This window comes from Diplotaxodon limnothrissa, linkage group LG14, assembly GCF_057381915.1.
Source record: "Diplotaxodon limnothrissa isolate DT_005_m linkage group LG14, D_limnothrissa_male_GT1.1, whole genome shotgun sequence".
Classification (NCBI taxonomy): Eukaryota; Metazoa; Chordata; class Actinopteri; order Cichliformes; family Cichlidae; genus Diplotaxodon; species Diplotaxodon limnothrissa.
The window spans coordinates 35,058,629-35,082,462 of record NC_140609.1 but is presented as its reverse complement, the minus strand read 5'-3'; the positions used below and the strand labels follow the sequence as shown (position 1 = coordinate 35,082,462).

Sequence of the window (23,834 nt, the reverse complement as noted above, 5' to 3'; positions counted from 1 at the left end):
TCATTCCAGTGCACTCTGTGTCTCTGCACTCTGCCATTACGATGAAATATTGGAAAAACTTAAAGGGCTGCTGGCCTACATGGCTCGCATTTATCGCCATCTGCCTGCTGCCGGGGTAAGTTCATTTTTTGGCAACTAAATAAGTATTCTGCAGCCGTTTTGGATTCAAAGGCAGACACCACTTTCCATTTTTTTTCCTCACTCCTGTCGCACATTTTGTTGCAAAACATAAGCCATGCAGTCTTATCAATCCACACATTCGTGCATTTGTCTAATCAAGTCTGTCATTACGGGAACATCATGCATCTCTCTCACGCACACACACACACACACACACAGAAAGCAGGGAGCTAATGATAAAATAAGGCAGACGATTCACTGCTGAAGTCTATTTCTACGGCTTACCTTGAATGTTCAGCGCCAACAGGAGCGCCCATATCCCCACATACACCGCCATGGCACCTCAACTATCCGGATCTGGTCTGATAACCTGAGAGTAGATGGATAGTGCTCACTCGACACAACACAGACCCCGCATGCAACTTCTGGAAATCCCACTTCGGTCCAAACTAGTCTACCTCCCTTACACAGCAGTAGGAGACTTTCGCAAAACTAGAGGATTGGTGTTGCGCTTCTCCGTGCCAAAGCATCAATTTCTCGTCTGCGGCGATTCCCTGTCTGCCAGAGAGAGTTTGCACTAAGGAGAACCTGGCTTGGTCCCCAAAGCAAGATCCAAGCAGCTGTAGAATTGCTGTTTAGGCGTAGAAGTGCTTTACAAAATAGCAGGCAAGAACAGAAAGGAGCGCTGGGTTCTTATCAAAGAAGCTCTTCCAGTTTAACCATATAGCCTTTGTTGCTCCATCCACCGCAGCGCCTGCTGAACTCTCTCTCTCCCCCCCCCCCTCCAGTATTGTGGAACTGAGGTAAAGTGGGCGGGAGGTCCTCGATCGATGCTCTACTGGGAAGTTTCCAACACTTAAGAGTTCCTCCGAGGCAATGTTGTTTCTCTTTCCACTTCCTTTGCAAAACTAGCACAACACCTTGCAGATTAGTGGGAATGGTCCCTGTTTTAGTTCCGTATGTCCCGGTTCTCCCGGTGTGCAGCCACGGCCAGCTTTCAGAAATCAGCACACCAGGCCGGCGAAGTTGTTGCAACTCCAGAAATGGTGGGATGCGCCCCCTTTTCTGGTTCTTTTTTTGGATGAAATACAGTGTGGCTTTATCCTGCTGCGCGTACCGCCCCGCTGATCTGCCACCACAGTATGTTGCTGACTATCGCTGACGCTTTGGGAGAGAGATCGGGATCGGATGACGTTGTGCAAGGGAGGAGCTTGGATTGTCCTGCAAAAAGCATCGCCTGGCATACTGCAGCAGGCAAGTAGCTCCTACTCGGGGTGCTCTCAACTTTTTTTGCATGCCATGTGGTCTCATATATGGCACGATTGGAGCAGGCGTTAAAAATGTTCCCAGAGGAGTAAAAAATACAACTGCTGGAGGATAGATCTGTCGAAAAGACTGAGTGGGGATGTGGGAAGACAATGGCACAACCCGTATAAGTATACAAAAGTGGAATAATCCAGTGCACGCACTACTCACATATTGGAATCCCCTTAGGGCCAACGGAGCCACTGAAACTATTGACACTTGGCAAGGCGTCTGACAGGAAAAGAGAAATGAGAATCAAAATAAAATATTTCAGTGAATACATGGCCTACATATTAAAACTATTTCTTAGCTCATAGTATCGAGGGAGCCAGAGAATTCAGTCAGTGAAATTAACAGCCAAATGAATCCTATTTCTGTCTTTGTTATTGTCTGTTTTGCGTGGTCTAGCAGACGGAAACAATCCAGTATCAAAATCAAATTTGATTTATTTCCAGTGGCCAAAGGTGAAGCACATATTTTGAGGCTCATCTCATAAGGCAAAGCCCAATAAGACTTACCCGTCAATTATTACACTTTCAACTTCAAATTAATTAGATAATTGAGAACGTATATTATTTTTACAAGTGGGGAATACCCATGAATCTCCTCAGTGACGCCTACAGAAACCCCAGACCTCAAGTAAACCACAATTTAAAAAAAAAATAAGCTGGGGCAGTGAAAGCTGAATTATGATCCAAAGTTATCCATGCATACACTGCTAGTGAGGTAATGGCTCCTAAATTAAAAACAGAGGAAGTGACAGTGGAGGAATCTGATTTTACTGCAAAAAATGACTCACCATGACTCTGTGTGTCTGGTGGGGTGGGGGTAGAGAGCTAGTTTATATCATGAAGCAACTGTGAGAGCTGACTAACCACACTCAGTAAACCTTTTCCCTTCCGTCTTCCATACTTTCTCATCCTACTCTCAAGAGCAACCAAACAGGAAGGTACTGGCTGTAAATGATTTTGGGGATGAATGTGATAACACTTCCCTCTTGTGGACAGAAGGTCTTTAGATAATTACAACAGATCAGGAGTAACATGGTTAGAATTGCAGATTCGACTGTGTTGTTTGAAGGGTGCTGGTTTGCATGTGGTCCAAATCCTGTCTTTGATCGTGATCTAAGATCAGCTCCACAGAATAATCTGCAGAACAGCAAGAGAAATTGTCTGGCACGACAAAAGAATACCGAGCCAACTGCTTATTAGGGTCAGAGTGATGGCGACATTATTCATTCTGTATAAAATGGAAAACTACAAACAGCAAAAACTATTCTCTCTAGGTGTACAGTGTGCAGTTTATATACATGCCTGCAGTTCTGTTAAATGTAATAAGAGTAAGACAAGGCATTTCCACAGGGAGCATGCAGATAAACTAAAAAGTTGACATTCTGTTTCGTCAAATAGAAAGAAAAACAAAAGACTCGCTGCTAAAAATTCTGCACACATTTCCTGTGGTAATGGTTTTTACAAAATGTAATCATGCCATCAGAATGTGTAGTTTGCAGCTAAAATGTTTCGCTGACTATTGATGAGGCACATACTGAAGGTGGAAATTCATGGGTATCACACGAGATAGCAGGAGTATTTTCCAGGGTTATGAATAAAACATGCAATATGAATTAACAATGTCAATTTAACATTACATTTTACCATTGGGAAGATAATCATTTAACTTAATATACCTTGAAAGGTCAGAGCAGCAGGAGAAGCCTGGAGGTATACTGTAGGAATTAGTCTAAATCTGATAGACCTGGAAAATCTGGATCTGGAAGGGAACATAAAATCCTTCCCTTCAAGGCCAACTACCTTAACTTTGCCCTTGAGCAAGGCATTTCATTACTGCAGGTGGCTAAACTTGCCAGCTTGAGTGTTTGTAGCTGTGTGAGTCGAAACTCAGCTGTCAGAAAGCTTCCACACTTGGAACTTCCTACAAGAGATAACAGTTTAAAAAAAGCAACAAAAAACCCTCCGGATTTGCCCCTTGCCTTTGGTGCATTAACTCCGATGCCCCCTTCATCGAGCGGCCGAGGTGATTGATTTACAGGCAAGCTGATGAAATTTGATACGCTTATTCTGAACTACTGCTTGTGTCAGAGCTCAAGGCGAGGTTTGAGCTGCTGTCGAGACTTAGGAACTGCCCTGCATAATAATTTATGTATGGAGCTGAATCAGAAAAAGTAGCGATGGCTAAAGTACTGAGTAGGTCCAACAAAGGTAACAAGGAAAAAGTTTCTCCACCAAATAAATGGTGATTTGTTTGACTACAGAGACAAAATAATTGACATTATCACAGAATTTTAAAATTGGACATATATTGAGAGGCAGTGATTAATTCAGCTGGACTTTCCGATAAAATTTTCAGATTTAAATTTCACAAGAGTATATAAATGGACAATAGTTCTTAAAACTTGCATGTAAACAATGTAGGTAGTTGGTCCTTTATAGGAGTGTGCATTCTGTGAATTTTGGGCTGATACCAGCAGCCAGTGTGGCCACTAGAAGATGCTGATAGTGGTAGTTTTCAACCATAGATGTTAGTCAGTTCAATCGTAGTTGCCAATATGTCAGAGCAGTCAATACCAGTGTTCAGTATTGGTGCGTCCCTAAGGTTTTGTTTCTTTTATGTGTTTTTTCTCAGTATCTTTGTTATCCTTTTTCAGTGTTTACCTTTATTTAAAAGTTTTTAGAAATGACTTAAAGACCCCAAAATTCGTATTCATAATGCTATGGATCAGAATTTGAGGTAAAAACATTCATTTAACTCATAACCACCCAATGATATTCAATTTGCCCCAATTTCAAATTTAAAACCATTGAAAAAGAAATCATTCACTTACATTGTGCCACAGATCAGTACACTATGCACAGGGTGTGTTGCATTTATTTAATGCTTCAATCCCAAATACTGTCGGCACCTCAGGAAGTGATGCAAACACTGATTTATACAGCAAGACATGTGCCATATTCGTGACCTAATGTAGGCTGTCACAAACTTGCAATTGTGAGCACGAAAAAATATGGCAGCGCATTGGCAATGTGCTGATGAGCAAAACAGAATCCAGGTTTTCTGCAGTCCGTAATAGCATGAAATCTGCATTGGGTCCGACCCAAGTCGGCTTCCCTGGAGAGCAGACAAGTCTTTTGATCCAAAGCTGTTAGTTTGCCTGGCCTGAAAAAAAACATCTGATGGAGACATTTTTGCCTAGAAGCAGTCTGAACAAAGGCAAATCTACAGTGCTGCTTTAACATGTGGAAAACTTACATTATATTGTCAAGTAGGATCCGCATGCAGCCACACAGGCAGGTATTCAGGCTGAATACAGCATACTAACATCTGGAAATAAAAAACGCACCTGCTAGGCATCCGTTAACTGATTTCCTTCAAGATTTAATACTGTTCAATTATATAAAAAAGAAGATTATTGATGCATTGCATGATAAAATACTTGAGGAAATAATGACATCAAATCGACATTCTCTAAGCAGAGATGTCCAGGTGGGTATGTTGATAGACAGGTCATAGTGATTATAAATCATTTGTATGTATGTGTATAAGGAAAAAAAGGCAACTTCCAGAAATCTGTGCTACAAATAGAAAGAAAATACACATAGAACAACTCACTAGTTGAACTTACTTAAAATATAATTCATACATGACCATAATAGAAAGTTTATATTCATGTGCTCTAAAAATGTCACACACCAACACAACATGAAATAAAACATAAGAGGAGAAAAGCTAGCAATGGACATATGAGGCAGCTTATATGTTTTAGAAAAGGTGGGTCAATCTTATAATGTCTTTATTGACAATGCTTCATCTAGTTCTTCAAATATAAACCAGTGGGAGGAGAAAAAGCATTCTCTGGTATGACAAGCATGTAATCCAAATCACTGGGAAAAAAAAGCCTTGAAGACTTTAGTTCTCAGCTGAGAAGCCCAGAGAATATCAAACAAGTTTTCCGATATGAAATATGAAGTTAAAGCTGAGATATTTACTAATATGTTTTATGGAGGTCAAAGGAAATGGGACAAAATAAAATCCCAATAGAGAGAAAAAGGGGCATTACAAGATTTTTCAGAGGAATAGAAACTATAGCTCCTAATACCAACCAAAGTTTTCATTCCTATGAAAAATATGGTGAGTTTTCTTTATCAAGCTAAACTCAGTATTCTTCCATGAGGTTGTAAATGTGGCAAGCTTTACCAAAAAACATACAAACAAAAAAAGACTATCCAAAGAAAACAACCAGCCTACAGCATTTCATATTGTGTGTGCCGAGCAGGTATTCAGCCTTTTATTTATGAATCGCGATGTCTTCCATTTACTAGACAAGAAAGGCTGCTGTAATTGTGCACGTGAATTTGCCAATGTGTCCACAGAAAATATAGACTTTGGATTATTCTTCCCTTCAGGGAACATTTAGGAAAATGCCAGCGTTTCCAGCTTAAAGAAGAAATCAATCTCGAACAAAGAAGGCAAATTCATATCCTCTCTCTCACCTAAGATGAGTGAATAGCTGGCAAATGGTAAATGGCAAAACAATGTATCCTGTCACAGACACAAAGTAGAGTGGAAATTATACTTTCAATTGGGTTTCCGAAGCAAACACTTGATTTTTAATACTAATATCCTACATATTACTTACTCTAAAACAATATTTATATATATATATTAAATGATTCTAACTTTAAACAACCACAATCCGGTCCACATTTGTCCCTTAACATTTCTTATTGTCTATATATTCTAATACTAAAAGCTATACTAATCCATTTACGGCTGACTTTTCTGTCTCTGAGCACTAGATGAAACTATGTAGAAGTGTTGTGGATTGCATTATCTTTGGGAATGTGGATCCAACAGCTACGTCTCAGCACGAAGGCGCTTTTGCAGTGGCAGCAGGATAAAATCTCTGCTCTGAGGATAATGAGATGGATCACATGCATGGCAGCACTTGCTAAGTTACATGGCTTTAACTATCTATCAGCACACTCATTTTCAAGCCACTTCTTCCTCCTATAGCTTAGATAGGATGTTTCCACTTTGACTGTCTGCCTTGTTAAAATGTGGCTCTTTCTGCACTTATACACAAGCGACCTGACTTCCCCCCCGACATGAAAACTAAATTATCATACTAAGGGTGCTATCAAGCGTCCCTAAATCACTTGTGGTTCCATAATCACGGCACCTTCCTGATGGCAATAAGCCACATTTATTTCCCTCATCAGTGCTAAAAATAGGCGAGGTTTAGCATAACTGTTTCATCTAAAGCTGTGGAAGGCAGGTTACTGTCAATGATGTCCATGTGCACCAGACAGGGATGATTTGCTTTCAATCCAATCATTGCAAATTGTAAATAGAAACTGCCTCATTTGCTAATGGTCGAGCATTCATTTTGATATCCCCTGGTTTTGTATGACAACCTTTTCATGCCAAAAGCTTTTCAATTTTTTTAATTTTGAAGAATACCCACTTCCCTGAATTGATTGCTGACTGGAGAACGAATTGAATCCAGCCTTTGTGGCAGCATTTAAAGCCGCGGTTTAGCACATGTGCTTTACAAATTTGCAGAAAATGCTCCAGGCCTGTCCTGTCTGATAAAAAGACCTAATATAATTGACATCCTTCTTGCTTCTATACAACAAGGATTTGCTGTGTTGGGAAAGAAAAAACAGCCCCTGTTGTGCTTTAAAATTCCGTGTAGAAAATGGTCTCCATTAGACGCAGTATACCACAGAAATATTTAAAGACAATTTAAAACCAGTTACACCCACAAACTACTCTTCTAGACCCATTATCTAGAGAGCAAAGGAATCAAAGTCAAAAAGTGATGTGAAAAACTTTCACAGTGTTGTCAAAGTACAGGCTACATCAGCAATTTTACAAAGTGATAATGGAAAGAGAATCTCTTTCTCTGAGACTCTGAGGAGGACACCTGAAGGTGACACAGCTGCTCTGTCACCATGCAACTATCACAGTCTCAATCCTCCAGTCGAGATGCTTGATGAATCAGCGTTAAGTTAACTAAATTTCTTGTTTATGTAATTATATTGTCTATCATCTGCTGTGCCACCTATACTGGGATCATTAAATTAGGCCCCTTGTTGAGTGAATGTTTCCAGAGCATTGGACCTCCAAAGCATAATTCTTAAATAACAAATATCAGCTAGTTTGCTTTGCTGTTATATCTTTGACAGGATACCGTTTTTCACTGAAAGCATCCACACACACATACTTGGGCATAGACTTAATAAAACTATAAAAAAACAGACAAAATTGGGCAATGAGAGAGAAAGAACTGGATTTATAAGAAATTTTGTTTTCACTGGACTATGTAAATTAAAGCAGAGTAAATGTACACAAACCTAGATAGGACATTTTGAATGCTGACTGCATCGAGCTCAGGATATTCCCGACTATTGCCTGAGGCGGGTGATTTCATTTTATTTCAAAGGAATGCATCATTAAAAGTGTTTTCAGAGAGACATATGCTTTATGCTGGTGTCTATTAACTTCTATTTATATTTCATGATTTATTTACCAGGAGCTGATTAGCATAAATTTATCAGGGAGAAATGACACAAAAGACTACTTTTGGTTTTCCACTAATGTAAAACAATACCAGCCTAAATAAACTGACACTTCAAAATATAAGAAGTGTATGAAAATGATCTTTTAAGCCCGTCACCATATAGGTAGGGATCATGAAACAGATACCACAGAGGTAAGAATGGTGTACAATGAATGTTCTACTCTTTTTTTTGTTTTTCAGAACTTTAACACCACGCCGTAGAAATGTAGCCTCAAGCTGTCTTTGCAGCATACTCTTGAGCAAAAGTGATAGAACTTTACTTGAATTATAAATGATCTATCTTCGACACAGAAGCATACCTTAATGTAAAATCAACATATTATAGCTTTAAAACCGCAAATGCGTTATCACCATGCGTTCACCTTGTGCATATGTTACGACAGACGAACTCGCTGCGAGCAAGGTTTCTATATGTAAAACTACAAAATTATATGTGCATTTTAATGATTATTATTTTCATTTTTCTATATGGTCGTTTCTGCATTTCAAACAGTATCAACGTGTTTGGTGTTTGTCATACAGATATGGGATTTTAAGCAATGCATTTTCCAGGGCATCTCATAATGCCATTCTGTCAGTTGCTCATAAAGTGTCTTTTGGCTTGAGTGCTTCGATCCATTAGCTACAGTAATATTAGACATTGAGAGATAATGGTCCTTTTTTAAAGTGTGATGAAATCCACAAATCCACACGAGGAGGTTGGAGGGGTGCCAGTGGAGTAAATCAAGGAAGTCACAGTTTGTGTCCATTTGGGAGCTTTTTTTTTTTCATCTTTGTTCTACTTTCACTTGCTGCTTTGTCATGTTTAAACACTAAAAACTGCTTGATTACATTTTGGAAAAGATTTCAGTTTTGGTTAGTTTTGGTCCAAAACATTAAGACTGCTGTTTGGAAAAATGCCACTTGCCTAGTGCCTTTAAACATGATTCCAAGAGGTGAGAAGTGGATGAATGGAATGAGAGAATAGAATTTCAATAATCAGATATTTTATATTAATAACAATCTGTTGTTTTGTGCGTGTAGTGCTTTTTAAATCCAGTGTTACAGAATACAAAAACACAGAATACACAAAATCCACTACAATAAAATCATAGGCACAGCAAATAAAGCTTAAAAGGTTAAAATTAAGATGAAACTCTAATGATAAGTGATAAATAGCGTATCAATTTAAGATAGTGCAAAGCTAGACTATCCACCTCAAGTCCAATTCAAAAATGTCCAAGTCTAAAGGTTATAATAAAAGTTAGAAGAAGAGTCTTAAGGTAGCATGCATGTCCTCGTATATCTGCATGGCATCAAGCCACAGTCTAATCTCTCTCTTTTGTTTGTCTCGTTTTACAATAATAACATCATCAGGTTGGGCGAAGGTAAGGTAAAGGCATGATCTGACTTTTTAGAGGCTGTCATCTTGTAATTTATACACATAATAAGGAAGATAGACAATATCTGCACTCCATAAATACTCTTTAATGCTTTTAACAGCATGGCAGCAGACAGAAACTAATTTCACTCCTTGTGTTCTTGCAGATTTCAATGTAATTTTCTGCACCGGCATCAATACTAACAATTACAAAAGCCATCAGATGTGCACCCAAATTCAATCAATAGCTCTTATGTTTAGCTTTCAGGAAATGATCTGCATGCAAGAGATATATTTTATTTTGCCATTTCAGTGGGATTATTATCTCGTGTTAGGGGTTGGAAAGTCAACATATAACAAGGAGAACAAAAAGTTAGTTTGTGCTCATCTAGCCAAAACTTTTAAATTAAAAAACAACAACAACATACTTGTAAAAATTATCATGTGCTGCATAAAACATTTTAGCAGATATTCATTATGCCAACATACACAGTGTGTACTCCAAACACAACCACTCACTTCTGTATTAAAACATGTTTGTAATACAATGAAGTGAATGAATGAAGTGCTATTTAACTCTTTGAAAAATGTAAAAATATTGCAACTTATACTTGTAAATGCTACTGTGCAGAGTGTGTGGAGTTGAAGTGCTAAGTAAGATGGAGAAAAAAGAGTAAAGTGCTGCAAGGAAAGTATTATATCTGGAGATCTTTAATTTCAGTCTTGTGCTTCAAAGGCCTGCTCTGAGAAAATGAGAGAGTCTGTGAGTGACCAGTAGGCTATCAGCAAATGGGTGGGCAGTGACACAGGGCTCATCATTGGTGCTATTCTGGAGGTGCACACAGGACAAAATTACTCTGTCTGTCTGAATAAATTCTAGCTGTAGGCAACAGGAGTTAAATAATATATTTTATTACAGCTGAACCATCAGAAAGTCATGGAACTTATATAATTATAATTTATAAAATGTAATAAAAACCACCAAAGGTAACACATTTATCTATTTATTTTATAAAAGATAAGGAAAAGCACATTTTATTTAAGAGAAGGGGGGAGAAGGCTGTTTATACCTCATAAAGTGCATCTTGTTTATTTTCATATTATCACAGAGGGGGCAAGAAATCAGCTCAAGATCAATCCCGTTTAATGCTTATGTGAGAGAAACATCTGGTTTTCAATTAGATATTTAGCAAGCCCCGCAATAGGGAGTTACCTCAAAGTAGCTGTAATGTCACTGGGCCTGCAATAATGATGTGGCTAATGAGCCTATCGAACAACGCGTGGATGGAGAGCTGAGCCTGCTGCAGTATCTTAAGATAACTCTGCACAGTCTGTTTCTCCTGATAAGGTGCAATCTGATTCAAAGAGATCAAGCATGCTGCAGGAATATAAGTCATCTAACAGAAAATAAACCCCAGTCAACAGCCCCAGATTAATAAATCCACCTCCCCCAATCACAAAAACATCATCCTGTCATGTTGGTCTCATATTCCTGTTTGAAACCTCAACAGTTCAGGAGCCTATCTCTGCTGCCTTGTGCCTGCATGAGTTTGAATAATACCCTCTGAGCATGCCAGGGGGTTATCAGCATTCACCTCCTGGTAACAACCTGTCTTATAAAGTTGTTGTGTAAAAAAACAGTTTGTTTGGGGGGTTTTTTCAGTCAATGTAGCAACATTTGAGAATACAAAGATAACTGAAATAAAAAAAATTGGATCTGCTGTAGCTGATAACACTTCAGGATGTGGAAATTGATTATAGCCTGTTTTCCTCTGCATTTGGATTTTGCTGATTTAACTAAAATCTACGGGAAAATACTGTAGAAACGGATGGATTTTGACCCGATAACATCCTGTATCTGTGATAGTCAAGTAGCTCAGTTCAAGGGCCTCTTTTGGGACAGAATAGGAACTGAAGGCCAGCTGACGAAGTAGTATCACAACAAGGCTTTAAAACGTATTCTATAGTTGTTGTTGTTTTTTTATTTTGCCATTTGCCGGAAGAAACTCAATTTCTATGATCAACACAGGACTGCAGCAGAACAAGTAGAATGGTGATGTTTTCACTGACTGATGCTACACTGCATCTCTCTTCAGGCATGTGTTTGACACAGGAGAAGTGAGTGTCCCTCAGGCTTGAAACATCAGGAGCGTAAAATGTGACAGTTTTCACATCAGCCTGATATTATGGCCTGATAATAGACTATCATAGACATGTGTTGTCTTATATGCACTGATACTTGTTTTAAAAGCCCAAAATGGAGAAAAGAGTATAATGCAAAGGAAAAAAATAAACGGTATGAGGATCAGCAGCAAAAAATTTGCAGGCTCTATTTAAAATGCTCATTTTTTCTCACTGCATCGATCTCGATTTGTCTGAAATAATCAGCTCTTGAGATAACAGCAAGATCCAAAAGAAATTTTGTTTGGCTTATAAATGAGCTTGCACATAATCAGAAATTTGTTTCAGTGATGAAATTCAAGTCTCAGCTCCTAGTATTTTATCTCATGCTTTTCGCTGTTTTTCTTGCTTTTCTCAAAGTGGACAGGATAATTTGTCTTATATTGATTTATTCTATGGCTCCTTATTTCTCCTAAAGGGGCGAGGAGGGTGTTCAGAGAAACAGGGAAGAATCCAGTAATCTCCTAATAAGAACATCATTTATTATGGGACAAAGAAAATACCATTGTGAGCAGCAAAATTTTCCGCTGGGTACTAGGCTCACTCCACTCATCCCAATTTACAGTTGTTTTTCCCCCCACAAGCATTCTTTTTTCTCTTGACTCTTTCTATAAGGTTGAAAGTTGCATGACCCATAGTTTCACAACAGCCACGTTTATGAGGACAATAAATAGATTCTCCCGTTAACTTATTTCTACATTAGTAAGTCCTCCTTCTGCTTTGCCCGACAGCAACCTATCCCACTGAGCTGCCCATCACTGGTGACTTGCTAACCACACAGGCGGTAATAGGTCTGCTGATTATCTTGATGTAGAGGTGAGTGGCTAAAACCTCTTTCCTGTTAGAGAAGGTGCCACTTCCTTTTTAAAACAGACTCTACTTCTCAGTAAAAACAACGTTTTAGACCCTGTATGATAAACGCAGGCATCCTGTCTGTGATAATTGATTGAATAATTTGCAATGCATCATGCTGTGTTTCCAACTTGTTGAACAGAAATGTGCATTTAATGCCTGGTACTGGCATAAAGGGAAATTGGACCATTTTTCTGTAAACACAGAGAACTGTTCCCTGATGGACGATGAACATTTTGTCCTAATGCTTGGATGAAATCTAAAAAATAACACTATTTTATCATTCTTGTAAAATGAGAAATATTGGAATTGATCTAAAATGATTTGAGAAAAAAAGAGAGAAATAGAAGAAAACATTTGTAAATGTAATTTCAGTGCATTTCAATTCAGGGCTTAAAGCAATGTATGAGGTAATACACTGCATATACATTACATAAATGCTTATAGTGTATACAAGGCAATAGTAATTGTGTAAGTGAAAAATACTGCATAACGTCTAGCAAAGTCCTGTAAGTAAAATAAAACCGTGCTGATTAATGAAGCAGTAATTTTAGCTGCTTGTGTGTCTGCAGCAACAATCTGGGTACGACTATAGATCTTCTCAAAAATGGCAGGGTCTTTTATTTGGAAAAAGTAAGGCCCATGTAGAATACTACTAAAGATTTTATACAGATGTCTAAAGGGAACAGTAGACACCATTTACCTCTAACGATAATAAAAAGTAAAGTGGGAGAGATTCTCGTTTGAGAAACAGACAACAGTCACCCTTAAATAATAGCTTCATTAAATGGTACATGTCAGCAATAAAGACATTGCTCCATGATGCTAGCACTTGTGCAAAGAAAAGACCTATGTCAAACTGACCAATAAAGGAAAAAACAATAAGATAAGAAGAAGAACAGAGTGTACAGAGGATGATCCAAATAAAGTGACAGGCAAATCTAGGATATTTTTGAAGTGTTTGGATAAAAATCTAAGAACATTTGTGAGTCACAGAACACCAAAAACATGCTGGAAGAGTGCTTGATGCCATCTTTCAAACAGGGCGGAGGAAATGTGATAGATGCTTTGGCTGCAGTAAAGTGGGAGATTTATAAAGGATGAAAGAGATCTTGAACTTCTTTTTTTTCTATGCCATCCCGTGGAAACCTTTTAACTGAACCATTTTCCTCTCATAATAGAGCAATAACAACAATTTAAGCTAGAAGAAGTGTTTGATTGCTTGATGAATATGGTTGTCATAGCAAACAGAAAGCTGAAATAGCTACAGGGGTCCTACCAGCCTGCCACACTCTGGTCTGAGGTTCTTTTTGATGATAAGCCGACCTGACAATATTTTTACTGTCCCCATAGAAAAAGGAAGAAGCCATCACACTGACTTGATCAAACAAGATCTCAAACATCATTTCACTGCTGGAGACAGGATGGCTTACATTTGAAAACAAAATCTGCTTCGTGACCTTTAAAACCACAAAGAGACTAAAACAGGTATGAGTAAAGTTAAAATTCCCATTATACGAACCAGCAGAAAATAATAAATGCTGATAGCTTGGAAAACAACAAATAAAACAAACGTAATTGCAAGATAGAAAAGTGCAGTTATTTTTGAAAATATGAGAGAATATATTTAAAACGCGTCAGTGCTAATGTAGCAGTCTAACGATCAACATGTACAATTAAATGGGCATATTCTTAAAAAATATATCTATAAATAAATACAGCTGATTACAATTTTCATGTTTTATCCTAATTTCAATTATCAGCTTTAGTTGCTAGTGAAGCTTGAAATACCATCTTTTACTGAACAATAATTCTAATGACAATTTATAACAATATTTAAGTAAATTGCAGCAATGTTTGTAAAAGCTTTGCAAAGTGCTGTACATTTCACTGCAGCAATGCTTTGATGAGTACACACCATGTGCTTATGTGACATGCTATTTGAAGGAGAGGGAACCTGAGGAATCGAAGAAGGTGATGAGCTGCTGTCTGAGTTAAAGCCAGCTTTTGGATGTGTAGGCTATATTATCTATTTGGCTGCCAGAGCACAGGGCTGTGCTTGTGGTGTGATAACACACGACCCACACATAAAACAGGCTTAGTCTCCTAGAAAAGTTCTTTAATCAGCCTGATGCGCTTAGTGAGCAAAGACTGTGGGAATTGAAGTGAAGAAACTCAGGTCAGATAATGAGACTTACATCTGTAACATAGAGAATGTGATTTCCTTGAATCCAGCAGAGGAAGAAGAAAAGCTCATTATCCTTATCACTTGTCAGAGAGGCAAGATATCGATATTATGCATATTTTGTGAGGCTCTTGTCGGAAATTAGCTAAATCCCTTTTTTTCTCTCCACAGTTTGCATTTTATGTGTCCATTTTCATATTTCACGCCTTCAGATGCACGAGGCCACTGTTTCAATTTGTCTCTTGACTTCGTCAGTGTTCTTCATTTTTGCAGCCTGTTCATTCATTTCTGAGAAAGCTGATAGTTAATTGAACAGCTGGATGATAATCATGTGTGTTGCAAATTCTCCCTGGAGACCATCCTCACCCTCTGGAAGGGAACGGCCCAGTTTTTGGTGTCCTCCCAAGCAACAGACAAAATAAAATGTGATGGATGTGGGGGGAGATAGGAAAACAGTTTATCAAACCACGAACACACATTGCAACATGTAATTATAGCTGACATTGATTAGTGCTTAGATTAATCATTGCAACAGTCTGATGCGATTTCCACATTCTCACAGAAACCTTTTCATATTTGAGAAAGATTCCCTTCCATGAATTGAGCTTGGCTGCAGACTGTATATTTTGTATTTTATTCATGTATTATAATAGGAAAGCTGTCACAGTTTGAATTTTCTTTATGCATGAGAGGCTACAGATTCTTGAATAGGAAACTATCTTTTTATTCTTTTCTTTTTTTCTTTTTTTTTTTTACAGAGGTCAGACTGTGGCTCCAGCTACAAAACAGCATGCCTGGAGCAGTTACAGTGTATGCTCAAGGACACTTCAGTATCTCACATGCTTGCTATTATAGGGACTTGAAACTATTGCAGGGGTGTTCTCCTAACTTGCTATTATGCAAATTTGCCGAGAGACAATGTCATGGTCACTAGAGTCACATCATCAACGCTTGCTGTAAATAAAATGCAAATAAATCTTATGTGTATGCAATTGGGTAATCGAACTTTTAGTGATGTAAGAATGGAGGGCATCATAAAGGGTCAATCAGCAGCATAATAACACTTCATCTACCATAATTTAAGCCCCCTTCTCGCTGATTGGAGCGTACCTTTTAACAAGTACGGGATTTAAAGTTTTACACCAAAGAGTTTCAAAGTAATTTCTGGTTGTTAGTATGTGATTAATGTTATGTTACATTCACAGGCACAGTTAGAGAGCCTGGAACTTCAGATAACAGCTTAACAACAGCACTCGCACAATACTGTATAAATCCATTGACACAGGGTGTAATTATAAACTACGTTTCTGATTTGTCTCACCTCTTTGGGGTGGAAGTCACCTTTATTAAACAAAATAAAAAGGCTCTTTTTGTTTTTATTTACTTCAAAAAAAAAATTGGGTGGATATATAGTATATCATCAGTGCTGGTTGCCCTACAGTTTTGTTGAGTTCAAACCTCCATTTGGCTTTTGAATGAATGTTTTGAATGAGTGCATTACAACCCACACTCTGATCCTGCAGTGCAACACTCAAACACAACCTGCAGTCTTTAAAGAAAATGCCTACTGCGAAACCTGATTTGGGAAAGTGCCAAAAAATTCAATTAATTTTTTTTAGAAGTTTAAGAAAATATAATCACTGTTCCAGTAATGTTCCAGCTCAGGAACTGAACCAAATGATGCTTAGCATGCTGGTCTGAGAGAAATCAAAGCCTCTACACTGTGAAATGTTATTTTTCATCTGTTCCTGCTTTTATTAGTTCATGAAAGGCACCATAATGAAACAGTCTGAGAAAGCTACAAAAAGTGCTTAGTGTCTGCTTTAGCTGGGGTTTTGTTTGCCAGTAAAAACACAGTTCTTTTTACAACACAGTCAACACCTAAGGCTCTTCACAATGCAAATGCAGCTTAAAATCAATGATGCATGTGTAATGGATTTCCTACATTCGAAATAACTGACTGAGCAATGAGCACTATGTGCATCTGGTGCAAAGGAGGCGATGCGTTTAAGTCCATTTGGGACACGGGTCGTTCATTTTATTTATGCAAAAAAAGAATAATAAAAGAAATACAGACAATGCAGAATTACCGGGGAGTGGAGCTGGAATATTCTTTATTGAAATAGCTGTGCCCAAGACTGGTTAGAGCCCAACGTAGCGCTCCCTTTTAGCATTATATAAGAGATGTCAAGGCTGGCTTAGCTAACACTCCTCCTGATGCTGCGAGCTACTCATGCTTGTTTTACATCCTGTTATGCTGCTGTGAGATTGGTCTTTAGAATCTCTGGAGACCAAGTGACTTTTCTTGTAGAGGTCAGTGCCTTTGCTCTACATAAAAAAATTATATAATGTATACAATCACTTGCTTGTCAGCATGCGTTTCTGTGCCAGTGGTTGCAAATAGCTTTTGTTTTAAGTACTTAGCAAATGAAAATGACATGCAACATTTGCTATTTCTCTCAACTGGAGCCTCAATGTTGCTCTCAGAGAAACTGAACTGCTTTTTTTTTCCAGACAAAAAGGAGGCATAAAAAAGTTCATATTTTTTCTACCAGGTGTGGGATTAGAGCTCTGGGTAGCTCCCCAACTGGGTCTAGACTGGGTCTAGAGAGTATTTTAAATTCAGGGAATTTAAAATAGAAAGTAGCTCGTCCACAGAAGGACTGGTAGCTCCCCTTACGATAAGGGTTCAGATCGCGCGAACAGGTGTGAAATGTGTGTGTTTAGTTAGTTAGTTTGTTTGCTTGTTTTAATTAATTTTAAATCATGCTTTTTATTTGTTTTTGTTTCTAATGTCTCTGTAAAGCACTTTGATTCACCTTGTTGTTGAATTGTGCTATACAAATAAATTTGCCTTGCCTTGCCTTGCCTTGCCTTGCCTTACCTATATATCTGTAACAAAGACTCTTTCCTTGTGTAGGCTTTGTGGAGTGTTCCAGTTACAGTCATGTCTGCTGCTTTGACATGAAAGAAATTAAGACTATGAGACTAGAGCATATGGGGCAGCAAATATGTCATTTCGAATAAACACGGCTCTAGTGGGGAGATCATATATATTTATGTGTATGTATGTACATATAAGTGTGTGTGTAGGTGTGTGTTAATTCAGTAATGCTGTCAGATTCGTGCAGTTTGGAAAGAATTTAACCCATCCTGCACTCAGAGCCTGTCACAGACTCCTGGTGTGTTTTTATATATACATCTACCCTACGCATCCTCAGTGTATGTGCAGATACTGTGGATAATGAATTACCTCCAGCCAGAGTGGCCACTTGAAGTCTTTGTTCTTAGTTTTAACATTTTGAACCATTTCTTGAACAACATGCTGAATAAGATTTTAGGAGAAATGAAAATTGCAGATGTATCATTAAATATTAAGGGCAGCAGAGTTTTTGAAGGTTGATTTAAGTTTTTAGTTAACTGGGTGAAAGCCTGAAAGGATCAAACTGAAAATGATTCCCAAATCCAACCAATCCAGTTTAGGCACTAAAGTCTCTCTCTCTTTCTTGGCCTCTCTCTCCCTCTCTCCCTCTAAAATACTCTGGGAATACTACAAGCAAGAACGCTCACCTCACTTAATAAGAGACAATCTTTCTGCAAACAATTGCAGTCTGACTTGGATTGACTGCAATCCCTCTCAAAATTTTGCAAACGATTGTTGTCTAGTTTATAAATGCAGTCAGACTGACAACATGTTGCCATCACTCTGAATGAGTCTTTGTCAGTGAGTGCAACTTGAATTGACTCGACCCAACTGGCTGCCAGCTGGTTGTATTCTGGCTATATGACTAAATGTTAAATTTTTGTTAAATGTGAGTTTTTGTCTATGTAGACAGCAACAGATATGTGATTTTATATGATATAACCCATTTAATTGCTATGTTATCACAAACAGATTGCATGTAATTACCAAATTGAAACCATTCAGACTGATATCAAGTCTTGTGGCAAGATTTATGGCAGGTTTTAATGACAGTGTTGGTATTTGATAATCTTATTTTGTAGCAAAAAATTATAAAAAACACTCTGACCAAGTTTAACTTTGAAGACACAAGTTGCAGTTGTAAAAAAGGTGAAAAATCACAAAATGTTAAAAATCACAATGATATCATAGTGTGAGTGAAGTATTGTCAGAATATCGTGTTGTGGAATGTCTGGTGATTCCCACTGCAAATATATATTAAAAAAATATAGTTAGGATCAATTTCAGGTGACTTTTTTGCCTGTTTATAATTGGAAAAAAAATCTACACTATAGCTTACCTAGAGGAGAAATTTCTAGATTCCAGAGTAAGGATGATTTTCTGGCTGCAGATGGCATCAAACTTAATCACGTTATTATTATTATTTATTTCTTTATTTTCTAATTCTGCAGCATGTAATCCTGTCCTCACAACTTTGCATGTTTGGATTTCAAGCTCTTGGTACCGAATGGATTAATACATAAAAGTCAACTCCCACATCAGCCTGAAAAAACACAACTTTTTTGATGCCAGTGAGCTTTTACACTGAACATTTTCAGAGTCTGTGGGAAGCAAAATATCTCTTTTGTTGGCATCAGCTCTGGGTGAGGAAAAGGATAGTGCTTAATGTCATGTGTGTGTCCACCGCTTCCTCCCCGTAGAGAGCTAAGTAATTTTATGCTCTAATTCTTTCCTTTAAATTAGGCAGGAGGCATAAAATATGAAAAAGACAGAGATATTTTAAGAGGTCATGTGATTTGTGGCATAAATACTTAACATCCAAATGAAACATTTTATTATGTCACGTGGGCAAATAATGTTCAGCTCTGACTTGATTAAATACGATAGTAGTCTCTAATGTGTTCTTGATCCTTTATTTACCCGTGAAATAAGATGTGATGCAGCCATTGGATAATCTGCCAACTGGTTTTGCATTAATCTGGATGTAATCCAATATTCAATCCCCTAACCATTTCTGACAAAAATGAAAGCAACATAACAAAGAATTAAGGGCTCGTCTTATTATAACAACACCTTTAGTAGAAGCGTGTTGTCATTTTAGTTCTCATACATGTTTCTGTTTAATTATGACACTGGGAAATTACAGTACTGCTATTACTAGATGAGTAAAACCACATTTTTTAATTACTGCTTATCTTTGTTTTGGAGATGTTTTCACTTATTATTGACCTCATTATCTGTTTTTACAGTTGATGGTGTGTTTTTTTATCTAAAGGTGTCATATCCAACATCTTCTCTCTTTGTTTTGTCTCTTATTTTTTCCCGTTGCGACATGATACACTTGAAAAAGCCTGTTTCACACCTTCTTTCTGTATCATAAGCAACGCGTTGTCGGGAATAAATTAATCGTTGTCAAATATACACTGTCTTCGCCTTACCTACCGACATTTATGAGGTGTTATTTCTCCCATGTATTAATAAATTGCGTGCATGCAATTCATTTCCCCTAAGGCACCTTGTCGTTTTTCTCATCTGAACGAAGTGACTAGGGCAGTGAGCTATATAGGAGATATATTAGTGTCCAGGAGCAAAGCACCGAGAGGGTAACGCCTGTCTTGGTGATTTATTCCAAATCCGAAAGCCCTGCAGGAACGTGTTGTCAATCCCACTGGCATCACCTGAGGGTCACATCAAAGCACTGAGATGGAAAAAACAGAGACAGTTGTTTACAAATTCCATCGCCTGTTTTGTTCTTGGTTGGAAAAAGGAATTAAAAAGTAAATTGGGCTGCTGGTATTAAATATGAAAAGGAGATTGCATGTCTGAGAATCACAGAGCTTTGCAATTAAATCAATCAGTAATGTTTGATTTTTTTTTTTACATTTACAGCTAGAATTTCTTAATGCTTTATGGTGATTTACTGAAGAGTATTTTCACGCATATAATGGATGTATGCTGGATTAGGCAGGATACAGTGATTTGTAGAGATGAGCAATTTAAAGGATGGCACGCTTAAACACATATTATAAACTAACAATGCAAACAGGATATTCAGTTCACCCTTAGAGTCACAGTATTCCCTTATTCATCATGCTTGAATGCTTGAGTCATCACATTTTTTTTTTCACACAATGATACCTAGGGGTCAATGGGCTTATTAATCACCACAAACAATACAACAGTGCCTCAGCATTGCTTTTGCTTAAGTCACCACAGCTTAGTTTAGAGTCAAAACAAAATGCTTCAATACAAAGTGCAACTTTAAATAAGGGTTTGGCTGACACAGAGCTTTCAAAGGCAGATAGAAATCGTTACTATGTTTGGGCCCTTTTAGTCGATATCTTGAATTGTTTTACATACTTGCAACATTCTTTGGATGTTATATATTAATGTGATAACAGGAAACCCTTGAAAATACTGTTATTGCTGGCAGAGGATTTCTTCTATTGCATCACGCTTTGCAGAGGACTCCCCTTTGAGTCTGTCTGCTCTGTGGGAGACAAACTTGCATAGAACAGGTCAGAGAGTTGGCATACAGAGTGCTCATACAGAGGTGTGGCAGGTAACTGGAATCCAATTTTCAAGTTATCCAATTAATTCTCAGACTTTTCTGTTGTAAAGTATAAAACAGACACAAAACCCCACAAATTCTTACTTGGCCAAATAATAGAGTTACATTTATGCAGTAATGAGCAACTTTATGATAGGCTACTTTTAATTTATTAAAAAAAACATAATGTATCTTTATTTTATTTTTTGGCAACTGTATTTATTAATAACCTTTTGTCACCTCAAAAGATGAGACCAGATGATTCCCATAGCTTTTTGAGGGGATGGTCTATGGGGAAGTTAGCCAGCAAACTATCCTGTTAGTAAATGAAAAATAAGGAAAATTTAACTTACAGTGGAGGTGCACTGTTCCATTCAGTTACACTTACATAGTGAAAAGTTACAACAACAGTCTCCTCAAAGCATTTTATATCGTAAGGTAAAGACCCTTCAATTCTAGACATAAATACCAAGGGTCAAGAAGAGTCAGTTATTTATGGGGATGAGGAGAAAGCGAAGACAGAAGAGAGACAAGACAAATTATAGAAAAAGCCCAGGTTTAATGATTATTAATGATTAAATACAATAGTGGTATAAACACACAAGAAGTGAAAAGGGGCTGAGGGAAGAAGAACTCCTCAGTACTTCATGGGAAGCCCCCAGTAGCCTAAGCTGGTTCCACTGAAGAGGAGCCTGAAAGCTAAAGGCTCTGCTTCCCATTCTACTTTTAAAAGTCGTAAGAACCACAAGTTCTGCCCAGCTCTATAGTCTGAGAGCTGGGGTGATTATGATACTAACAATAATTAATTTACAATATTACAACCTACAAGTAAGATTCCTCACAGTGAACTAGGGGCCAATGCAATGTCATATAAAGTAAATGTCTAGTTAGACACACTGATTTTTAGGATCAAGTCCACTAACCTCAGTTTCGTCTGAATTTAGAAGTAGGAAATTAGAGGTCAAGGATGTTGCATTTTCTAAACCCCATCTCATCTTTCTCATCTATTTTTCAGTGGTTTGCTGTTTGTCTTACCACTGAAGTCACACAAAACTAATGCATGAACAATTTCATTGAACATTAATGTTGACTGGCTTTTATTGGAACATAGTGTATTATACTGCAGCCTGGATACAAGATGTCACATCATGTCACACAAAATCATATCTACCCTTAATTGGAAAAACTAACAGCTGGACAGGGCAGGTTTAAAAAAAGCGCCTCTTTTTTCTGTTTTTGTGCTTATTCTGCCACTACAAAATTCTGGAAATGTGAGGTGATGTTGGTCATAAAGATTAAAACCTTTTTTTATCATAAAAATTCATCACAACTGTGTGTGGTGTTTATGGCAACTGCACATATATATTAACAGCAGTGGGATCCTGCTTAAGCATCCCCCTTTCTGTCATCTCTGGCTCACAAATATGGAGTGCAGTATTGATTAGGTTTTACTTAGGACCAATCTGAAAATGCTGTGAGCAGGACACAAGGCCAGACTGCAAGCAGTAACCAGTGAAAGTCAAAGCTCAGTTGGCTTGGGAGGATAATTGATGAATTAGTCTATGCTGAGGAAAGCTGGCCCTGCTATATAAGTTTTAGGATAAAGTCTTAAAACAAGACATATGTATAAGATAAAAATACAATGTAATGTATTCTTTTTTTCTTTTTTTTTTATTAATATTTTTGGATGGACAGAAACATTAATAAATAAATATACAACTACAAAATCATACTGTCAGTTCTCTGTCCGTTTCTAAACAAACAAACAAACTAAGACAAGCAAACAAACAACACACTAACAAACAAAAAAAAAAAAAAAAAAAAAATTACATAAATAAATAAATAAATAAAATAAATAAAACCCAGGAGAAACAAAATAATACACCGCCTCCTGGAAAACATCAGCAAAAACAAAAACGAATAAGGGTAAAACCCCCTGGTGCAAAAAAAAAAAAAAAAGACAACAACCAAAATACCAATGACACATGAAACATCCCTCTAAGAGACCATTTATCATAATGTCTAAGAGACATTGTCAATGTACCGCAAAAAGGGACCCCAGACCTGCTCAAAAATATCTTCTCTTCCCTTCATTCTATACATGACCCGTTCATATGATGCCATCCTAGACATTTGTTCGGTCCATTCCTTGAAAGAACAGGGGCTGGATGACTTCCAATGCCTAAGAATTACCCTGCAACCAGTTATAAAAGCCAGACGCATCCACAATCTCTGTTTTTTTGAGAGAATGTTATCGTCAGGTAGTAGGCCCAGGACGCATATAGCTGGAGATTTAGAAAGATTAAGTTTAAAAATATCATTCACCAAGTTGATGATCCCATCCCACAAATAATCATTTTTCCGACATGTATACAACATATGAACTAGAGTCCCGACTTCCTGCTGACATTTCCAACAAATGTCCTTATCTGCGAGCTTCAACCTGACTAATTTACTGGGTGTCCAATAGTTTCTGTGAAGCAACTTGTACTGGATAAGTTGAGACTGTGTTTCAGGTGAGCAAACATACCATGATGAGATCAGCATCTTCCAACTGTCCTCTGAGATCTGGATACCCAGATCTTTCTCCCAACACCGCCTCAGTCCCCCCAAACTGGGAGCGTGTGCCTCTCTGAAGCTCCCATAAAATTTAGATGCCCTGATTCTGTTATTGTCAGGGGTTGCAAACATCTTCTGAACACTAGATGGAGGGTCTAGATTATTTTTCAAAATGGCTTTAATACAATGTCTTATTTG

General features: G+C 37.7%; 1 protein-coding gene across 2 annotated transcripts in view; it reads right to left on the bottom strand.

Annotated features, from left to right (window-relative positions):
* nectin1b (nectin cell adhesion molecule 1b) overlaps window positions 1–1,256 on the bottom strand; it is a 161,191-nt gene extending 159,935 nt beyond the window's left edge. For both annotated transcript variants that reach the window (XM_085371000.1, XM_085371001.1), the window contains exon 1: window positions 406–1,256. In XM_085371000.1, the coding sequence (XP_085227126.1) occupies window positions 406–457 (52 nt within the window). In that variant the 5' untranslated portion in view covers window positions 458–1,256. The remainder of the gene's footprint in view (window positions 1–405) is intronic.
* Window positions 1,257–23,834: the final 22,578 nt, after the last annotated feature.